At 40.1% G+C, this 19,230-nt stretch overlaps 1 protein-coding gene across 1 annotated transcript in view; it reads left to right on the top strand.

Annotated features, from left to right (window-relative positions):
• TMEM259 (transmembrane protein 259) overlaps positions 1-19,230 on the top strand; it is a 57,519-nt gene that overhangs the window by 13,781 nt on the left and 24,508 nt on the right. The window contains 2 exon segments of the mRNA XM_020969233.2: positions 12,896-13,162; positions 16,038-16,161. Of these exon segments, the coding sequence (XP_020824892.1) occupies positions 12,896-13,162; positions 16,038-16,161 (391 nt within the window).

The following is a 19,230-nucleotide window of genomic DNA, read 5'->3' as shown; positions in this document are numbered from 1 at the left end:
GTGATTCTTGGTTGTAATCATAGCTCTTTTGCCCTCTGGAATATCATATTCTAAGCCCTCTGGTCCTTCATTATAGACACTGTTAAGTCTTGTATGATCCTGACTGGCTCCACAATATTCAAATTATTTCTTTTTTGGCTGCTTGCAATATTTTCTCCTTGACCTGGGAGCTCTGGAATTTGGCTATAGTATTTCTAGGAGTTTTCATTTTGGGATCTCTTTAGGAAGTGATCTGTGGGTTCAGTTTCTGTCTTACCTTCTGGTTTTAGAATATCAGAACAGTTTTCCTTGAAAATTTCTTGAAAGATGATGTCTAGGTTCTTTTTTTGATCATGACTTTCAGGTAGTCCAATACGTCTTAAATTAGCTCTTCTGGATCTATTTTCTAGGTCAGTTATTTTTCTAATGAGATATTTCACATTTTCTTCTATTTCTTCGTTCTTCTGATTTTGTTTGTTTCTTGGTGTCTCATAAGGTCATTAGCTTCCGCTTGTTCAATTTTAATTTTTAAGGAATTCTTTTCTTTTTTTTCCTAAGTCCATCATGTTTCCAATTTTATTCTCTCAAATTAGGAATAAGGGGGTGGGTTGCCTTGAAATTAGCCCTTTTAGATCAATTCTAACTAAGGACATACCAATAGATATCTAATAAAAATAATTACCTAGGTTAGTCATTCCCTAACTATGGGCCAAATTATGCAGGAAGGCATGGAGTTCAAGAATCTGTTTTCAAACCAAGAATCGTAATTTTGATCTTTATAACTGGGCCATTCTGTCACAAGGCAATTCTTTTATTCTTCCCTAATATATTCCCTGTCACCCTCCCAGAAAAAAACAAACAACTTTTTTCCAAACTTTCTCTCATCTCCTTAAACCTTCCATATGTCCCCCTTCCTACTCTCTCTCAGCTGAGGATTTCACTTTTACTTTGAGAAAACCAAATCTTTTGACATGCACTACCTCTTCTCTCCTCTTCCTTTCAAAATCCCTTGACGTCATAAGGAATTCTTTTCTTCGATGAATTTTTGTACCTCTTTCCATTTGGCCAGTTCTGCTTTTTAAGGCATTCTTCTCTTCATTGGATTTTTGTGCCTCTTTTACCATTTGGTCTATTTGATTTTTAAAGTGTTATTTTCATCAGTTATTTTTTTTGTGCCTCCTGTTGACTCTTTTTTTCATGATTTTCTTGCATCATTCTTACTTCTCTTCCCAATTTTTCTTCTGCCTTCCTTTCTTGATTTTTGAAATCCTTTTTGAGCTCTTCCGTGGCCTAGGACCAATTTATATTTTTTTATTTTGAGGCTTTTGATGTAGCAGTTTTGACTTTGTTGTCCTCTGAGTTTGTATTTTGATCTTGCCTGTTACCATAGTAGCTTTCTATAGTCAGGATTTTTTCTGCTGTTTGCTCATTTTCCCAGCCTATTTCTTGATTTTTACTCTATGCTAAAGTGGGGCTGTATTTCCAAGCTTTAGGGTTTTTGTGCAGCTCTTTTCAGAGATGATTCTCAGGACCTGTACTTTTTTTTGGTTCTTCTAAGGTGGTATGATCTATGGTGAGATGTTTTAACTATGCTCCTGGTCTATGCTCTTTTCTGTGAGCAAGGACAAGCAGTCTTTCCACCCTGTGACCAGGTTCCCAGCTCCCCTGTGGCTGGAAGCTCTTGTGTGCTAGTGGTCACCCTGGGACTGAGACCCAGGTCTGTGACCCAGATTCAAATACAGGCAATGCAACAGTCCTGCCCCCAGTGCCAACAAAAGGACCCTCTGTAATTTCCTTCTGACCAGTTGTATGACGTGCTTATCATCTGTGGGCTAAGAGGTCTGGAAACCACTACTGTTGCCACTGATTGAGTTGCCCCCAAGTCCTGCTGCTGGTTTGCTGGGGTGTGGCCTGCACTGGACTTGAGCTCCACTTTTCACCCCTATGCAGCAGACCTTTCCTCCCAGCCTTCTAAGTTATCTTGGGCTGGAAAATTGTTTCACCCCGTCCTTTTGCCGCTCCAGAATTTGTTTTGAGGAATTTTTTAATGTTGTTTGGAGGAGTTTTGGGGAGAGCTTAGGCAAGGCCCTGCCTTTTCTCCTCCATCTTGGCTCTGCCCCTCAGTAACTAAATCTAAGGCCTTTCTCATTGTATGGAGTAATCCATGTTTAGCCTGGAGAAGAGAAGCCTTAGGGAAGGATATAATTATGGTCTGGTGTAAAGAACACTGGGTTCAAATTCTGGCTCAGTGTGACCTTGGGCAAGTTGTTTAGCTTATTTGGGTCTTAGTTTCCTCATCTATAAAAGAAGGGATTGGTCTAGACTTAATGTCTCTTCTAGATCCATATTTATGACCCTATAAAGAACTGTAGTAACCGAGAGTAAACTGCCCTCTGGAAGTGGAATGCGTGGGGGTGGGGCTTATGTTTATTTTTGCTGATAATGTCCTTGCCCTTCATGGAAAGCATTGCCTCAGCAGCAAGTCTGAGCCTTTCTAGTTGTCGTCTCTGGGGAGATGTGCAGTACTCTGCAGTGCATTCTTTTAGATTTCCCTTTGGCCTCCAGTGTCTGTCCTATTTATCGCGCTGATCCCGAAGTCTTTGGTGCTCTTTAATGTGAACTCAGTGTTGGCAGATAACTTCTGAGTTTCGAAACCCAGAATAGGAGGAAGGGAGGGAACAAGTAAACACCTAGACAAAATGGGGGAGAAGGTAAATTTTCACCGTAACAGTTACAGAATATCAGAGGTAGAGGAGGGCTGAAGCCAAGGGGAATAAGTATCATAGGATTTAGAGCTGGAAGAGACATGGTTAGATGTCTTATGATTCAGTACCCTCATTTCACAGATAACAAAACTGAAGCTCAAAAAAACTTGCCCAAATCAAATTAATTAGTGACAGAACTAGGACCTGAACATTTCTGAGCTTTAGTTTCCTATGTAATGTGGTAGTAATACCTGTCCCACCTTCCTAGCAGGAATTTGAGAATTAAATGAGATATAATACTGGCTCCCATTTTGGGGAGCCCCATCTTCCTCAGATAGGCAAGTTGGTAGTCTGGAGTACCTCAAAGGTTATGAGGAAAGTACTTAGAAATCTGGATGTGTGAGTTGTTACTCAAAACATTGCTAGTTCCTTAATTTCTCCCTTTCCTGCACTCTTTTATTTCGTCTTCAACCTTTAGTCCCTAATTCTTCGATTCTTCCAGTCTTCTTGGCCCTTTCCAACTTCTTATACTTTACATTCAATTCATATCTTTATTGAGCACTTAATGTGTACCTAGCCTGGTGCTGTGGAGGATATAAATGAAATTCATAAAGATGTTAAGGCTGAGAAGGCTTCTCTTTCTCAGCCTTCTGCCTTCCTTCGTCTTTTATTTTTTCATATGAAACTAACTACCTGATGTAAAATTTTATTCAATGCAGGAGTTCTTCATCTTGTTTGTGCCATAGCATCCTGGTCCCCTTCTGAGAAAAATGTTTTCAAACACATAAAATAAAATATATGAGATCACAAAGGAGGCCAATTGTATTGAAATACAATTGTCAAAATATTTTTTTATTTTTTTACCTTAAAAAAAAGAAAAAAAATTTTTTTTAAATAAGCAAGTTCTTGAAACACTTAGTAACTCTGATCGACAGTGATCCACCACAATTCCAAAAGACTCGTTATGAAACATGCTTTCTACCTACAGATAGAGAACTGTTGGACTCAGAGTGTAGATTGTAGCATTTTTCCCCCTTTCTTTTTCTTGCCTTTTTCTTTTTAACATGGCTAATGCCAAAATGTATTTTGCATGACTATACGTGTAATTAAATTTAAAAAGAAAGTAAGTTTACAGACATGGTTAAGTATTCCCCTAATCTAAAGCATTGTTGTTGTTGTTGTTACTATTAACATTCCAAATAGTGATTGCTTTTTGTTTCTTCTTTGGAACTTTCATATATGTTTTTACACATTCATAAATATATATATATATATATGTATGTATGTATGTATTTATCCTTGGGCCAACATTTTTTTAAATGCCCGGAGAATAGAGATTTGTCATAGAAATGTTGACAATTCTCACCTGAATGGGGTTGGGATGAACCATTTAACAATAAGCTGCGTATGTCAGCATATGGCACTAATGTTGTGGAAAGAGCCAGTGGATCTGAAGTCAGGAGATCTGGTTTCTATTACTGGCTCTATCACTAACTCACTCTGTGACCTTCAGCATGTCACTTGTCTCCTTCCTGCCTTTTCAGCTTTCTTATACCTTACTCCTTTACACCTACTAGATGATCTTGCTACACTGGCCTGCTTGTGGTTCCTCAAATAAGATGTGACATCTCCTTCTCTGAGCCTTTGTGCTAATTGTTCCTTATGCCTGGAATGCTCTGCCTTTATGTCCTCCCCTCTCCACCCCAGTTTCCTTGGCTTCCTGCAATATTTAACTCAGATCCCATCTCCTACAGGGCAACTGCTTCAGCAATTGCTAATGCCTTCCCCTTACAGATTATCTTCATCTACTCTGTGTGTGTGTGTGTGTGTGTGTATTCTATGTACCTAGTTATTTATATGTTGTTACCCTTGCTTCTTGAGGGCAGAGACTGTTTTTTGCCTTTTTGGTATATGTCCCTGCTACTTAGCTCTATGCCTAAACATAGTAAATGTTCAGTAAATACTTCTTGACTGATTGACTCTGAGACTTTGTTTCCCAATTTGTAAAAAGGGAAGATTGGACTTAATGATCTTTAAGGTCTCCAGCTCTGACATTTGTATAATTTATTAGACTGTGCTGTCTGCCCTGTCTACTGGGAAGATAGAATTTGAGCATTAGAGGATGACATATTTTAAAGTTAGAAATTTATCATAATCAGATGACAGAAATGCTAAGAACCCATCAAGTTCTGTTGATTACACCAAAGATAAATTTCCCTGCTTCTGTCCTCTGTTGCAGAAAGGTTTCATGTAACCATTGTCAGGGCATGGTAAGGTGCACAGTAATGGTATGTCTGACGTTCCTTCTACTGAGAACAATCTAAGGATCACACAGATAGCTTTGTGTAGATTTTTTTCCCCTAGTAGAGTAACCAGAACTTGTTCTTAGGAAAGTAAAGCTGAATCAGTTCATCAAATTAACATTTTATTTTCTTATTTGGCACTTTGAAAAGCATTGCAAGGATAGGCCTTGCATTCTTTACTGCTTGAAGTGGAGGGTAAAGCCTAAATGATTTCACAGATCTGAGGTACCAGGTCGTAGAGCCAAGAAATTTGATTCTGGTGTCATGTATTTCTAGTGCTATCTTGCTCAAATTTCTAGAAGTGTCCATAATTGGTTACATTTAAGCACACACTCAGCTTGGCATTTGAGGCCCTTAACAAGTTCTAGTTTCTCTTTCCAATCTTATTCCATACTGTTCCTCTTTATGTGGGCTACAGGCTAGTCATATAGGATTGATGTTACTCAAGCTTGTGATTTGATCTCCTGCCTCTGTGGATTTGCAAGAGCTTTCCCTTGTACCTGCAATGTGTGCTTCTCAGAATCCCCGTCTTCCTTCAAGACTCTCGTGTCTCCTCTTGTATGAAGCCTTCCTTGAACTGCTGGTTGTTACTGCTAGCTCTCCCTCTTTAGATTACTTTTATTTACTTATCTGTGAATTTATACTTTCTCCTAGTACATAAGTTCTTTGAGGGTTTTTGTCTTTGGTTTCTTTGTATTCCTGGTTCCAGCATCTTAGGTACTTAGCAAGTGTTTGTCATATTGATGAGTAGAATTGACCATACTTGGATATGGTCAGAGAAGTTACAAACCGAAGAGACTGGAAGAATGGTACTGCCTTCCCCAGAAATAGGAACATTCAGAAAAGGGATGGGTTTTGGCGGTTGGGAAGATGAATTCTATGTTGTACAGGTTGGGTTAGAGCTGTCTACTGGACAGTAGCTCAAGAGAGAGACTGCCCATGAGAGCTCACAGGATCACCTGTGTAGAGAGAAAAAAGGGGACCCGGAACCGACCCTTTGGAGACGCATATGTTTAATAGGTATGACATGGATGAAGATGAAGCAGAGGAGCTTGAAGAAGTGGTCGGACATGTTTAATAGGAATATATATGTATAACCTGGGATAGATTGCATGCCATCTTGGGGGGAAGGGGAGAAAATTTTAAAACTGAAAAGCTTATGGAAATGATTGTTGATAAATCAAAATTAATTAATTAATAATAAAAAAAAAAGAAGTGGTCAGACAGGTAGAAAGGAGAACCAAGAAAGTAATGTCATAAAAATCCAGAGAGCAGAGAGTGGCCAGGAGGAAAAGGTAATCAACAATGTCACATGCTTCCAAGATTTCAAGAAAGATGGAAACTGAGAAAAGGCCACTATAGATTATGGGCACCTCTGGTGAGTGACATGAGGTCAGAAAACAGATTGCAGAAGAAGTGAAAATGTCTACTGTAGTTTTTCAAGTTTAGGTGAGATGACACCTGTTCCTAAGAGAATTGCTACTAATAGCAAAGGAGTCTGTCTGGCCCTGCCCAGCTGTAGAAGCAAAGGAATGAATGGCTTTTTCCTTTCTAATACATTGGTGACAAGTCATGACAAGTGTCATTTTTTAATACAAAGGGTAGTATGTATCATATCCTTAAAATAGCATGGTGTGGAGGTGAAAATAGTAGCTAGGACTCTGGAGATCCATGTTCGGTCTTTGTTTTGCCAATTCACACCTTGTGACTTTGGGTCATGAAAAAGGACTGTGAGTTTTGATGGACCACTGTATTAAAATGAGCCAACAGTGTAACATAACAACCCAAAAAAGCTAATGCTATCTATTCGAGAGAGGCGTGGTGTCCAGAACAAGGGAGTTGATAGTCCTGCTGTACTCTGCAGTGATCAGACCACATCTAGGGTATTATGTTTGTTTGTTTGTTTGTTTGTTTGTTTGTTTTTGTGGGGGGACATGCTTTAGAATGGACGTTGACAAGCTAAAGGGCGTCCAAAAGAGGGCTGCTAATAGGAGGATGAAGGGACGTAGCCGCAACCCTGGCACAGGTTCTCACCACCTCATGCCTGGACTCTTATAATAACCTGCTGATTGGTCTCCTCACCTCAAGTCTCTCCCTCCTCCACTCAGTTGCCAAGGTGATCTTCCTAAAATGTGTGTCTGACCATATTAGTTCCCTACTCAATAAACTTTACTTGCTTCCTGTTACCTCCAGGATCAAGTATAAAAATCATCTGACATTGAAAGTCCTTCCCAACCTTGCCCCCTCATGCCTTTCTAGTCTTCTTACACTTTATTCCCTTCCACATGCTATGATTAAGTGATGTTGCTTTCTTGCTGTCCTTCAGATGTAACACTCTGTCTTCCTACTCTTTGCCCTTTTCACTGGCTGTCCTCCGTTCCTGCGATGTTTTCTTTCATCTTCACCTACTGACTTCCCTGGCTTTCTTCAATACTCAGCTCAAATCCTACTTTCTGTAAGCTCTCTTTCCCGGTCATCGTTTTCCTTCCTTCATGCATTCCCTGCTGTGTGTCCTACATCTGTCTGGTGTGTGCCTTGTTGTTTGTCCTGTTAGTATGTTAGAGCCCTTCCAGAGTAGAACCTATTTTTGCCTTTCATGGTATCCCCATTGCTTAGCACAGTGCCTGGCACATAACAAACACTTGATTAACTGTTGCTGTTTTTGTGCTTGATTCCGAGCTGAAAGGGTCTTCTTCTAGTCCAGTGCTTCTTAAGCTGTGTGTTGAGACCCACACGTAGACCCCATGGGATCTCTACCCACAGTTTAAAAAGCGCTGAAGGGGTCATGAGTGGAAAAAGTTTAAGTAGCCCTGGACTCTAGTCCAGCTTCCTCATCTTAGATGAGGAATGAGCCTAGTGACTCAACCAAGTTCACACAGCCAGGAAGGAGCAGAGATGGGGTTTGGACTGAAGTCCTTTGACTCCAGACCCAGTACTCTTTCCACTCTATCACGCTATGTCAGAGAAGACTGAATAGTCATTATAGTTTTGTCTTCAAGTTTTTAAACTTTAAAGTGTTTGTTAAACTTTAAATTTCCACTCATTCCTCCAAGTGGTAGGGGACTAGTCTTTTTTGCTTGGCCCCAGAGAACAAAATTAGGAGCAGTGGGTAGAAGTAGCAAAGAGATAGATTTAGGATTGATGTAAGAACAAATAAAGTAAAATTAGTGCTCTTCAAAAGTGAATTAGCTCGCTATGGAAAGTTTCTGTTGGGAGTCTTGAAGTTGAGGTTAGATGATCGCTTGCCACTTATGTTGTAGAAAGGATTCGTGGCCAAGTCAGCAAGTATTTTTCAAGCACCTGCTTTGTGCCAGGCATTGCTGGGAATACAAAGAAAGGCAAAAACAATCCCTGCCTTCAAGGAACTCACAGTCTGATGGGGAAGACAGTATACAAACATTGATGTACAAACTGTATGTTGTATAGATATGTATGTGTGTTTATATACACACACAAATGCAGATTAAATTGGAGATGATCTTATGGGGAAAGCACAGCATTAAGGAAGATTCTGGGTTGGGCATGGGTTGGACTGGATGTGCACTGAAGTCCCTTTTAACTGTAAGACTCTCCTTCTCTGGGCCTTGTTTTCCCTAAATTTTCTCTAAGACCCATTCCAACTCTAAATTCCCGTGATGTAAAAGATCAAGTGAGATCATGGATATAAAAGACTTTGTGACCATTAAGTTCTGTATAAATGTGCTGTCATCAATTTTGTTATAATCATCACCCCAATGGTCATTTCCAGTTCTAAAAATAGTCTTTTAGTCTTATCTGGATAAAACCTGTCATGCTTTTCTTATACTTGTACTGAGGATCTGAATTTATGGACTCCAGATAGCAATTTGGGTTGTAGCCCCAAGCACCTAGTAAAATCCTAGTGTGCTGATGACTGGTAGACTGTTGAGGCTGATAGACTCTTTGTTTATATTTCCAGAGTAAACATCTCGGCCTCCTGGACTTGCTGGTGTTGATCTGTCGTTGAGTAGCTAATAATTGAGAACATTTGAACTTGAAATATTGTAGTAAAACCTGGTTCCGTGTGAAGAAAAAGAAATAAACTGAGGAATCTAAGGGACAAGCACATGAATCCAACGGCTGGTTTAGAATCTAGGCATTTGGAAATCATTTTGAGGGTATGATGGCTGATGGATGGTTAGAGATCCCTAGAGATCCCTGCTGTGGTTGGTACATGGAGAAGAGCAGAAAGGGACAGGATATCTTCTGCGTATGGGATTTGGGGTTAATTTCTAACTGTAGAAGATAAAACTGAGGCTCAGAGGTTGTGTCTGTATCATGGTCACACAGTGATGCAGCAGTGACCCAAACCTATGTGGTGTGATGCATTGTACAGTGTTTGCTTTGAAGAATTCAGTTACAATTTAAGAATATTCGCTTCTTCATGTGATGATACTAATAATAACTGGCATTTACGTAACACTTGGTAGTAGTGGTTCTCAATTTTCTTTTGCTCATGGCAGCTCAGTATTCTTTGCTCTGAGGAATCCCAGCTGTCTTTTGCTGTGGGAGAGTTGGGAGTCTTTGTTAAGCACATGCCATTGCAAGTTCTATTTTCTTAAAATTTGTGGCCTCCCAAAGGTGATCATAAGTATACATTTCATACAATCTAGGGCAACCCTTTGAGAACCAGCGTTTTATAGTTACAAATCTCCTTATGTTATGTCCATTGTCCTTTGATTTACAGAACAACCATGTGAGGTGGTCAGTGCTGCCAGTGTTAGGATTTATAGTTGACAAAACTGAGGCCCAGGGAAAGGACTTGACTTTCCCAAGGTAGTGGCATAGTTTTGACTAGGATTCGTGCTAGACAGACACTTAAAGTTACATCTCCTTCACAGCAAGCAGCGCAGTAATGAACATGTGGTAGATACTCAGCAAATACTTATTGATTGAGAAAGATGATGAAGACTGTTTTGATTCTTGGCTTAGCCATTTTCTGTTTGAAACGGTCCCTTCTTTCTCTGAACCTCGGTTTCCTCATCTTTAAAATACAGTTGACAGTGCTTGCCCTATATGCTTCACAGGAAGGCCTCTCAGGTCAGTGCCCCAGAGGCAGCACAGTATTGTAGAGAGCAGAACACCTCCATTAGAAGTAAGATTCCAACATTTACTAGAAAAGAATATGTTAGTACTGCTGAATAGTCTGGTTATACAGATGAACCCCTTTCCATTCTAGAGATCCCTATGATTAGAGAAAATATACACAGGGCATACTTTCTTTCCTTGGGATAAGGCTCTTGCCCATTTTCTCTATTTCCATTGGCTTGTGTTTGTGGCACTTTGGTTAAGGGAATGGATTCATGCTGAAATTCAAAAAAGATCTTTACAGCATCCATTCCATGAGAACTGGATAAAGGCTCATCATACTTGTAATACAGTAAGGTTATGGAGTCTGAAACTGGCTGGCAAAGGTATTTCTCTTCTGCCAGGTTCATCCTTTTTGAGCCATGACAGATCACTATTCATGGAGTCCAAAGCTGCATTATAAAAAATTTTGGTCCATAATAGAGAGCAATAAGGCAGTTTCTTTTTGCGCAGTCTTGAGAGGCCATAAACTTGTAGAAATAGTTCATCCCCTAGTAGCCATGGTTGTTGAGATGGGGTTCATAGGAATAAACAGCCACTTTGTTTTTGACTTGTGGGTTATCTAGTTCCTCTCCCTTAAAAAAAATTGTGAAATCATAGACCTTAAGTTGGAACGGACCTCAAAAATTGGTTCAACCTCTACTCAGATCATGAATTCTCTCTGTTAACTTCCCCAGGAAGTAATCATCTACCTCCCACTTTTACAATAACTGACCTTTACATATAGTACCTTAAAGTTTGCAAAACTGTTTACATAACATTGTTTCTTTTGAACCACAACCACCCAGTGAGATGTATGAACTACTGGCATTACCGTTGCAGACCTTCAATTTCACTCTCTCTTGAAACTGCCTTTTTGACTTTTGGACTGCTAGGATTGTTAAGATGTTATTTCTAGGGTTGAGCTGAAATGTGTCTCTTTGAAGTCTCTCCCTTTCTCCTTTCCCTTAACCCCTAGCCCGTTTTACTTCTATTTCTGTTCTCTAGAGCCAAGCATGAGTTTAGATCTGGAGGAAGGGCCCAGCTATGCGATTATTCTCATTTCTGGATAACAGCTTATGTTTCTGTAGTATTTTTCATTTTCAGTGAGCTTTTCTCACATTAGACCTTTGAGATAACAGTTACAAATATTATTATTTTTTTGGATGTTAAAGGTGAAGTTACTTGTCCACAGTAGCAGTTAGTACTTGAACTCAGATCCTGATTCCAAGTACAGTGCTGGATAAACCAGCAGACTTTATATTATTTTCATTCTGTGCTTGTGATGTTGAGCTGCCCTTTCTCTGGGCAGTCTTTACATTCAATTCAGTGAACATTTATTTACCAATCTTCTATTATGTGCAGGGCCCTGTTCAGGTGCTTGGAATTCAGAGATGAAAAATTACATAGGCCTTGCTCTCCTGGAGCTTACAGTCCATTGTCCTTCTGTCCCTGGCACTCAGAGCTGAAGAAGTCCTGTTGTGGCAGAAGGTCTGTTTATGAGGAGGGCCTTTTCCAGCCCTCCCACCCCGTCAGTTTTCAGTGAGCTTCCTTGGGCCAACCCTCAAGGGACTTTGGTTTTTTGCCTCTTAAAGACTAAAATCAGGGGCAACTAGGTGATGCAGTGGATAGAGCACTGGCCCAGGAGGCAGGAGGACCTGAGTTTAAATGTGGCTTGAGGCACTTGACACTTACTAGCTGTGTGACCCTGGGCAAGTCACTTAACCCCGATTGCCTCACAAAAAAGAGAAAAGAAAAAAGTATAAGGAAAAGAAAGGAAACCTATAAAAAGGACTGAAGTCCTTTACTTGTGTTATAGCTTTTTATTTGGAGTGCCAAGTTTAGACATGTTGCTGGTTGTTATGCTCCTACCTCCAGACATTTAATTTATACATACTTCTGATCATGTCCCTCCTCTTCTTAAAATACTTAAGTGGCTCTCTTTTAAGCCTAGTGAATAAGATTCCAAACCCCTTCGCAGCCCAGTGCTAGCATGGCTGTCCAATCTTATCTCACATTCTTCCTTCTCAGTCCTTCTCAGTAAACTGATCCAGCTGGCACAGGCCATTCATTGTTCCTTGAACAACATATATTCTTTCTCACCTCTCTGCGTTTTTGCTCATGCTGTTCTCTTCCATTGGAATGTACTTGCTCCTTACCCCCACTTCAATCACTGCCTGTTAAATTCAGGACGCAGCTCAGATTGCACCTCTTCCAGGAACTCTCCCTGATCACTTAGTTTGAAATAATCCTACTTTCTTTGGGTCTTATACAGTTAATTTTAAGTCTTATCCCCCCTACTAGACTATAAAAAGGAATCCCTCAGGATGGTGGTCATATTTTATTTACAGAATGTCAGCATTAGAAGGACCATCAGAAGTCACCTAGTCTAGCCTATACAGTGATCTTCTCTGCAACATAGTCAACGAGTGATCATCTAGCCTTTGTTTGGAGACCTCTGATGGATGGAGAACCCATTAAGTCCCAGTATGGCCAGTTCTACTTTTAGTTAGCTCTGATATTGTCCTCACATTAAGCCTATATCTGCCTCTTTGCCACTTACTCTTATTTGTACCTCTCCCACCAACAAGCACAAAGCACTACCTATATTAATTTTGTTTCTTATTAATTGTATATCTCTTTTTCATTGTCAGACTGAGGTGTTTCCCAGAGGGTCAGGGTCACACCTTACTTAGTTTTATACTTCCTTCAACACCAAAAATAGTGTCCTACATATAATAGTCATTTAATACATGGCTATTGGACTTCATTGAAATAAATATGATTATTGACTTTAGTTTTCTTGTTTCCTGGTGTTTTTAGGCACTCTTTGTGCTTTTCATTCTGGCCTACATCCACATTGCCTTCTCGCGCACCCCTATTAATTGTTTGGAGCATGTGCGAGACAAGTGGCCCAGAGATGGCATCCTTCGAGTAGAAATTCAGCACAACTCCAGCCGAGCTCCCATCTTCCTCCAGTTTTGTGATGCAGAGAGCTTCCCGGGCATGGTGATAGAGTCTGAGGAGGAAGAAGAGGAGGAGGAAGAAGATGAAATGACAGTAGAGATGTTTGAGAACAGCTCAGTCAAGGTAAGTTCAGGGGGGTATGCTGGATGACTATAAATGGCAACTGATGTCATCTCCCCCTACCCTAAAATGAGGTGAGGGAGAGCCTGTGTCAAGGTGGTGGCAATGTCAGAAAAGAGAAGGGGTGTTGTAAAGGTGAAATCAGCAGGACTTGGCAACAAGCCACTAGCAAAATAGTGGCAAAATTAAGACTAGAACCTGGGTCTTCTAGCCCTGGACTCTACTGCTATGTCAATTTCAATTATTCACATGGAATCCTACCATTTAGAGCTAGACTAGAGCTTTACCTCGTCCCGTTCCCTAATGTTCAGGTGGGAAGCCAGAGGGTTAAATAAGGAAAATGACTGGACCAAAGTTAGAGTGAAATCATAGTGAAGGGGTCAATCAGTCAGTCAGCTGGTCTCCCTGTCTTGCCTAGGCTGGAAGTGCAGCAGCCCCTCAGAGTCTCAGTCCTACTGCTGTTGAGTAGAAGCTTGAATCTGTTTTTCCCACCTGGGTTGGTCCCTCCTTAAGCAGCCTGGTGGCCCTTCACTCTTGGGAGTTCACCGTATTAATGTGGGACTTATTGTAGACAGACCCCTGGTCGGCTTTCACCCTGCTGAGGCTTAGAGCTCCCAGACTCAAGCCATCCACCAGCCCCAGCTTCCCCCCAGGAGCAGGGATTACAGGTGTGTGCCACCACACCTGTCAACAAGAATTTTTCAGATGCCAGTGTGGAATGCTGCCTTTGTATTTGTATTCCCAGCACCATTTGTGCCAGTTGCTGAGGATACAGATATAAAGAATGACACAGAAGACGAGTATGTATATATATAAATATATATACCTTAAATATAAAGTAAATTGATACAAATGTGTACAAAGTAGTTAAAGACACGATCGTTTAGGAAGGTGGGCACTGGTTGGGAGGAGTCAGCCAAGGCTTCGTGCAGAAGATGATTGTTGAGCTTTGTCTTAAAGGAAGAAAGGGACTCTTGAGGTGGAGGTAATGAGGGAGGGCATTCCACGTATAAGGGCTAGACACTGTAAAGGTATAGCATCAGCACTTGAGCCTCAAGTCTCCTGATGCCTGTTCTACTTCTTTCCACTATACCAGGTGTACATCCAATTGAATGTCATCTCTTTGAAAAAAGTCATTTTTTGAGGCCAAATACTTTCCTGAAGAGGATTTCATGGCTTATAGTCTTTCTGAATGACAGCTCACATTTCTTTAGCACATCAGTTTACAAATTAGGGAATGCATGTGTTATTACCCCCATTTTATAGATGAGGAAACTGAAGTGACTTGTTCATTGTCATACAAAATAAGAGGCAGGGCCAGAACTCAAACTTAGTTGTTCTGAGTCCCAAGACTAATGTTCTTTCCATCATTCTGGTCTTCTGACCGTCTGGATGAGGTAGGATCACAGTCTTCAGATATCTGAATGTCATATGGAAGAAGAATTAGACTTCCGACTTCCCTCTGCTTGCCTACACAGGGAGAGCTAAGGTCAGTGGGTAGAGGTTGTAGTAAAGCTGTATTAAGAATCACTATAAGCTGAAGCCCTTCTGGAAGATCCTCAGTTTACCAGGGGATTGGGTAGATCCCTTGTCGATCTCTTCTGGGAGAATACTTGCTCCTTGGCTCTGGGATTCTGGTCAAAAAGTCACATTATCCCTACTTTGCCCTAAGTATAACCAGGCCTTGGACAGGCCAGGGGAGAGATGAGCTTATCACGTTAGGTTACATCTCTGTCTTAGAGTTTTACATGGTGGGGGAAACATAGAATAATTCAGGCAAAAACCTTTTTTTCTTCCTTTGGACTATTTTTGTTTTCTCTTAAACTGGGACGGCCACCCTCTGAGAAAATGACATTTCCCCCTAAAACTTTTAGCACACCTCCCACCCCTTTTCCATGGCAAAATTTACAAGTAATTTGACATAGCAAAAAGAGCTCTGGACTTAGTATGTTTGAGTTCTGGATTTGCAACTTTCCAATTGTGTAACTTTATACAAATTATTTCTTATCTGTAAAATAAGGGTGCTAATAATATGTGTGTTTCCTACTTATTTCACAAGGCTATTGTGAAGACAAAATATTATGTACAGAAAACACTTTGTAAGGAACTTTGGAAGTGTCAGCTGTTATTGTCAGAAGTTATAGGATCATAGGGTTTAGGGATCATTTAGTCCAACTGCCTCGTTTTACAGAAAATGAAGCTAGCCTAGGCTTCTGCATGATTGAGGTCACCTGATTTGTTTGTCTTTCTTTTAGTTTTAACATGTCCCAGGTACTTCGCCCAATACTGTCGTTATAAAAAATTTTGAATTATAATAGCTAATATTTATATAGAGCTTTATCGTTTGCAAAGTATTTTACATATATTATCTCATTTAATCCTCAGCTTTAGCTCTTCAGTTTTTCAGCTTGGGGTTAGGTCTTTGACAGTAATTTATTGGTATATAAAGCATTCATTTTTTACCGCATGCTCAACATCCTGGTGGATGGCTCAGTCCAGTAAAGAATTTGGTTTATCTCATGTTATTCCAGTGTCCTTGAATCCTCAGGGAGTAGTTATCCCTGAGAAGAATAGGACTTGTCTTGGTCCCAATGCAATACTGAGTTTTTGGCCATTTTATTGAAAATAGTATATCTGGTTTTCGGAATAATGATCTAAGTCCTTTTAGATTACAGTAAAAAAACAAAACAAAACTGCTAGGTAGATGGCCTAAGTTTGAGTCTTGGTGTTATCGTGACTTTGTGGTCGTAGCCATTTCTCTCCTCTTCTCACTTGCTAGGTGGACTACATCCTTCCCAGGATTGTATTATTCATTTGGGAGACTTTACTGATTGTCTTGCTGCTGCTCCTTCTTCTTTTCTTCTTTTTTTTTAAATAGTTTGAGCTGGACATTGAACCAAAGGTGTTCCTGAAGCCTTCCCGGGTGAGCAACCCTGAAGCATTGACCCAGATGGCCAAGAACCAAAGCCAGGAGCTTTCCTTCACTGAGGCGACGACTAAAGGTATGCAGCCTCTGATCGAGACTGTGTCGGAATTTGAGATGCTAGCCAGAGCAGGTAAAGACAACTTCTTTTGGTACCCTGTTCTTTCCCTCTCCACCACCTTTCCTCCCTTCCTCCTCACCTCAGCTTTCCATCCGTTTATCTTTCATTCATTCCTCTGCCCCTTTCTGAGTCAAGTCAACATATGAGTGATAAGCATGTCAAGCCAGTGGACTGGTCTTAACCAGTCGTGTGGCTCTCTCCCTGGGCATCTGTTTGGGAAGTGGAGAAGTTAAGGGGCTCTTTGAGCCCTGACGCCAGTGAGTGCAGTTTGATGTAATTTCTTTAATCAGCCTTGGTTTAAGTTAAAGAACAGAGAAGTTTGGGCCTGAGTCTTTAGAGATTAGCATGATGTAGTGGAAGGAAGCAGCTTGCCTTGCAGTCCTTCTAGTCATAGCATTGACAAGATTTCAAAATTGGAAGGCAACAGAGAGGACTTGTAGGTCACTAACCCCAAAGAAGAATGTCCTTCAGTACAGGGCACTTACAACAGGAGATCTTAACCCAGGGTCTGTGAACTTTTTTTGGTATTATTGTATTTCAGTAGGGTTGGTTTCTTGTGTAATCCTAGGTGTATATTCTTTCATTTCCACTTATTTCAGTCTACATCAGTTCATTTAAATCTTCCCTTATTTCTCTGAATTCCTCATATTCATCATTTCTTACTGTATTGTAATATTCCATCACATTCATATACCATAGCTTTTTCAGCCATTCTCCTATTAATGGGTACCCAGTTTGTGTCTAGTTCTTCCCTACTATAAAAAGTGCTGCTGTGACTGTTTTAGCATATGTTAGATCTTTGTTTTTCTGCCTTTTAACTGATCTGGAGTATGTGTCCATCAGTGAGATAGCTGGTTCAAAGGGTATAGACAGGTCACTTTTCCTGCATAATTCCAAATTGCTATCCAAAATGGTTAGACCAGTTTAAACCTCTGCCAGCAGTGCATTGGTGTGCCTGCCTTACCCTCTAATACTGACTGTTTTTTTTTAATCATCTTTTCAATTTGCTGAGTGTGAGGAGAAACCTCAGATTTGTTTTGATTCGCATTTCACTTACTATTAGTGCTTTTAAAGCAGTTCTTTGTAGTTTGCGATTCTTCTTTTGGGAATTATTCATGTCCTTTGACCACTTACTATTTGAGGAATTGCTCTTGGCATTAAATATTTGTTTCAGTTCCCTATATATCTTGGATAGTGGACTTTTATCAGTAGCACTTGATGCAAATATTTTTTTTCTCTTTTATCTTCATTGGTTTCATTAATGCAAAAGCTTTTTAATTTTGTGTAATTAAAATCATCTTTTTTTGTCTTGTATACTCTCCTCTGTCTTATGTTCTGTTTATAATTTTCCTGTTAGAGTACAGTTGAGACTTTTTTGGGGACATGGCCAGTGTGGGAATTTGTTTTGCTTGACGACACATCTTTGTAACGGTTTTTTGTTTTGTTTTGTTTTTCTTGGTTTCTCAACTAGGGAAGGGAAGGGATGTGAGAGGGAGAAAATGCAGATCCCAAAATAAAATCTAATTAGAGTAAAAAAGAAAAAAAATCCTTTGCTAACCATAATTGTTAAAAGTTTCAGTCCTTTCATTTTCTTTGAATTTTTTTCCCCAATGTGACCTATTATATTCAGGTTGTCTTGGGTTTCTTTTTGTTTGTTTGTTTGGTTTTTTTGGAGGCAACCAGGGTCAAGTGATTTGCCCAGGGTCACACAACTAGTAAATGTCTGAGGCTGAATTTGAACTCAAGCCCACCTGACTGGGGCCTGTGCTGTTCCACTGTGCTACCTAGCTGGCCCTGTCTATCTTTTAAAAAGTTTATTTTGGTTTGTAAGGTATTGATTTCATCTAATTACCATACTGTTTTTTGACTTTTCCCAGCAGTTTTTTTCAAAAAGACGATCTTTCCCCAAGTAATTTATATTCTTGGGTTTATTGGACAGTAGGTAGGTTACTCTTCATATTTGCTTCTGTTTATTGCTTTATCTAGTCTGTTCAGACCTATTTCTTAAAAATCAGAACCAATAGTTTTGATTATTGTTTATATTATATTTTGAGGTTTAGTAATGCTATGCCCCTAGCTTGTACTTTTTTTCTCATGGTTTTCATAGTTTCCCCTGAAATTCTAGACCTTTTGTTCCTCCAAATGAGGTATGTTGCTGTTTTGTCTGGTTTTTAAAAGTTACCTTTTGTCACCTGTAGCTTTGATTGCTATAGCAGTAACCCTAACCCTAATACTGTAAGTCAGTTTAGTTGGTAACATCATTTTTTATCATGTTGGTATGGCCTAACCACACAGTGGGAAGTACTTATAGGTCATACTAAGGAGTTGATGTCGGGTTTGTTTTAAGCAGAGGGAGCCCCTAAAAGGTTTTGAGCATCTGTGACACAGGAGGAAGATGACTGTGGGAGGTATCTCCTTGAAAGATGGATTGGACCGGAGACGTCCAGAGAGAAAGATGATGGATAAAGAATACAAACTGAAGCATGTGTTCTTTTCTTTGAATCATTTTTTTGTTGGGGGGGGTGTTGGAGGGGAACATGGATAATACAGGAATTTCTTTTACTTGCTTGGTGTGGGTTTGGGTTTTGTTTTTCTTGCCTTCTCCATAAGTGCAGGAAATGGTGGGAGGGAGAGAATTCAGAATTGAAAATAAAATAAAATTGGATTTAAAAAAAAAGAAGAAGGTGGATTAGACAGGATAGAGACTAGAGGCAGGGAGACCGATTAGGTGATTATAGTTAAGTCTAAGTAAGAGGTGATCAGGGCCTGGATTAGTATAGTGGCTATGTGAGTAGGGAGAAGAGGAGAGACTTGAAAGATATTGTTAAGGGGCAGCTAGGTGGCACAGTGGATAGAGCTCCGGCCTTGGAGTTGGAAGGACCTGAGTTCAAATCTGGCCTCAGACCAAACACTTGACACTTAACTAGCTCTGTGACCCCAGGCAAGTCACTTAACCCCAATTGCCTCACCAGAAAGGAAAAAAAAAACCACTAACGGAAGAGAAAGCTAGATTCTGTATTAGAGGAC

The sequence above is a fragment of the Phascolarctos cinereus genome, unplaced genomic scaffold, assembly GCF_003287225.1.
Source record: "Phascolarctos cinereus isolate Bilbo 61053 unplaced genomic scaffold, phaCin_HiC Scaffold_4;HRSCAF=312, whole genome shotgun sequence".
In the NCBI taxonomy this organism is placed as follows: domain Eukaryota; kingdom Metazoa; phylum Chordata; class Mammalia; order Diprotodontia; family Phascolarctidae; genus Phascolarctos; species Phascolarctos cinereus.
Note: the sequence above shows the minus strand (reverse complement) of the source record. Positions and strands in the feature narration are given on the sequence as shown.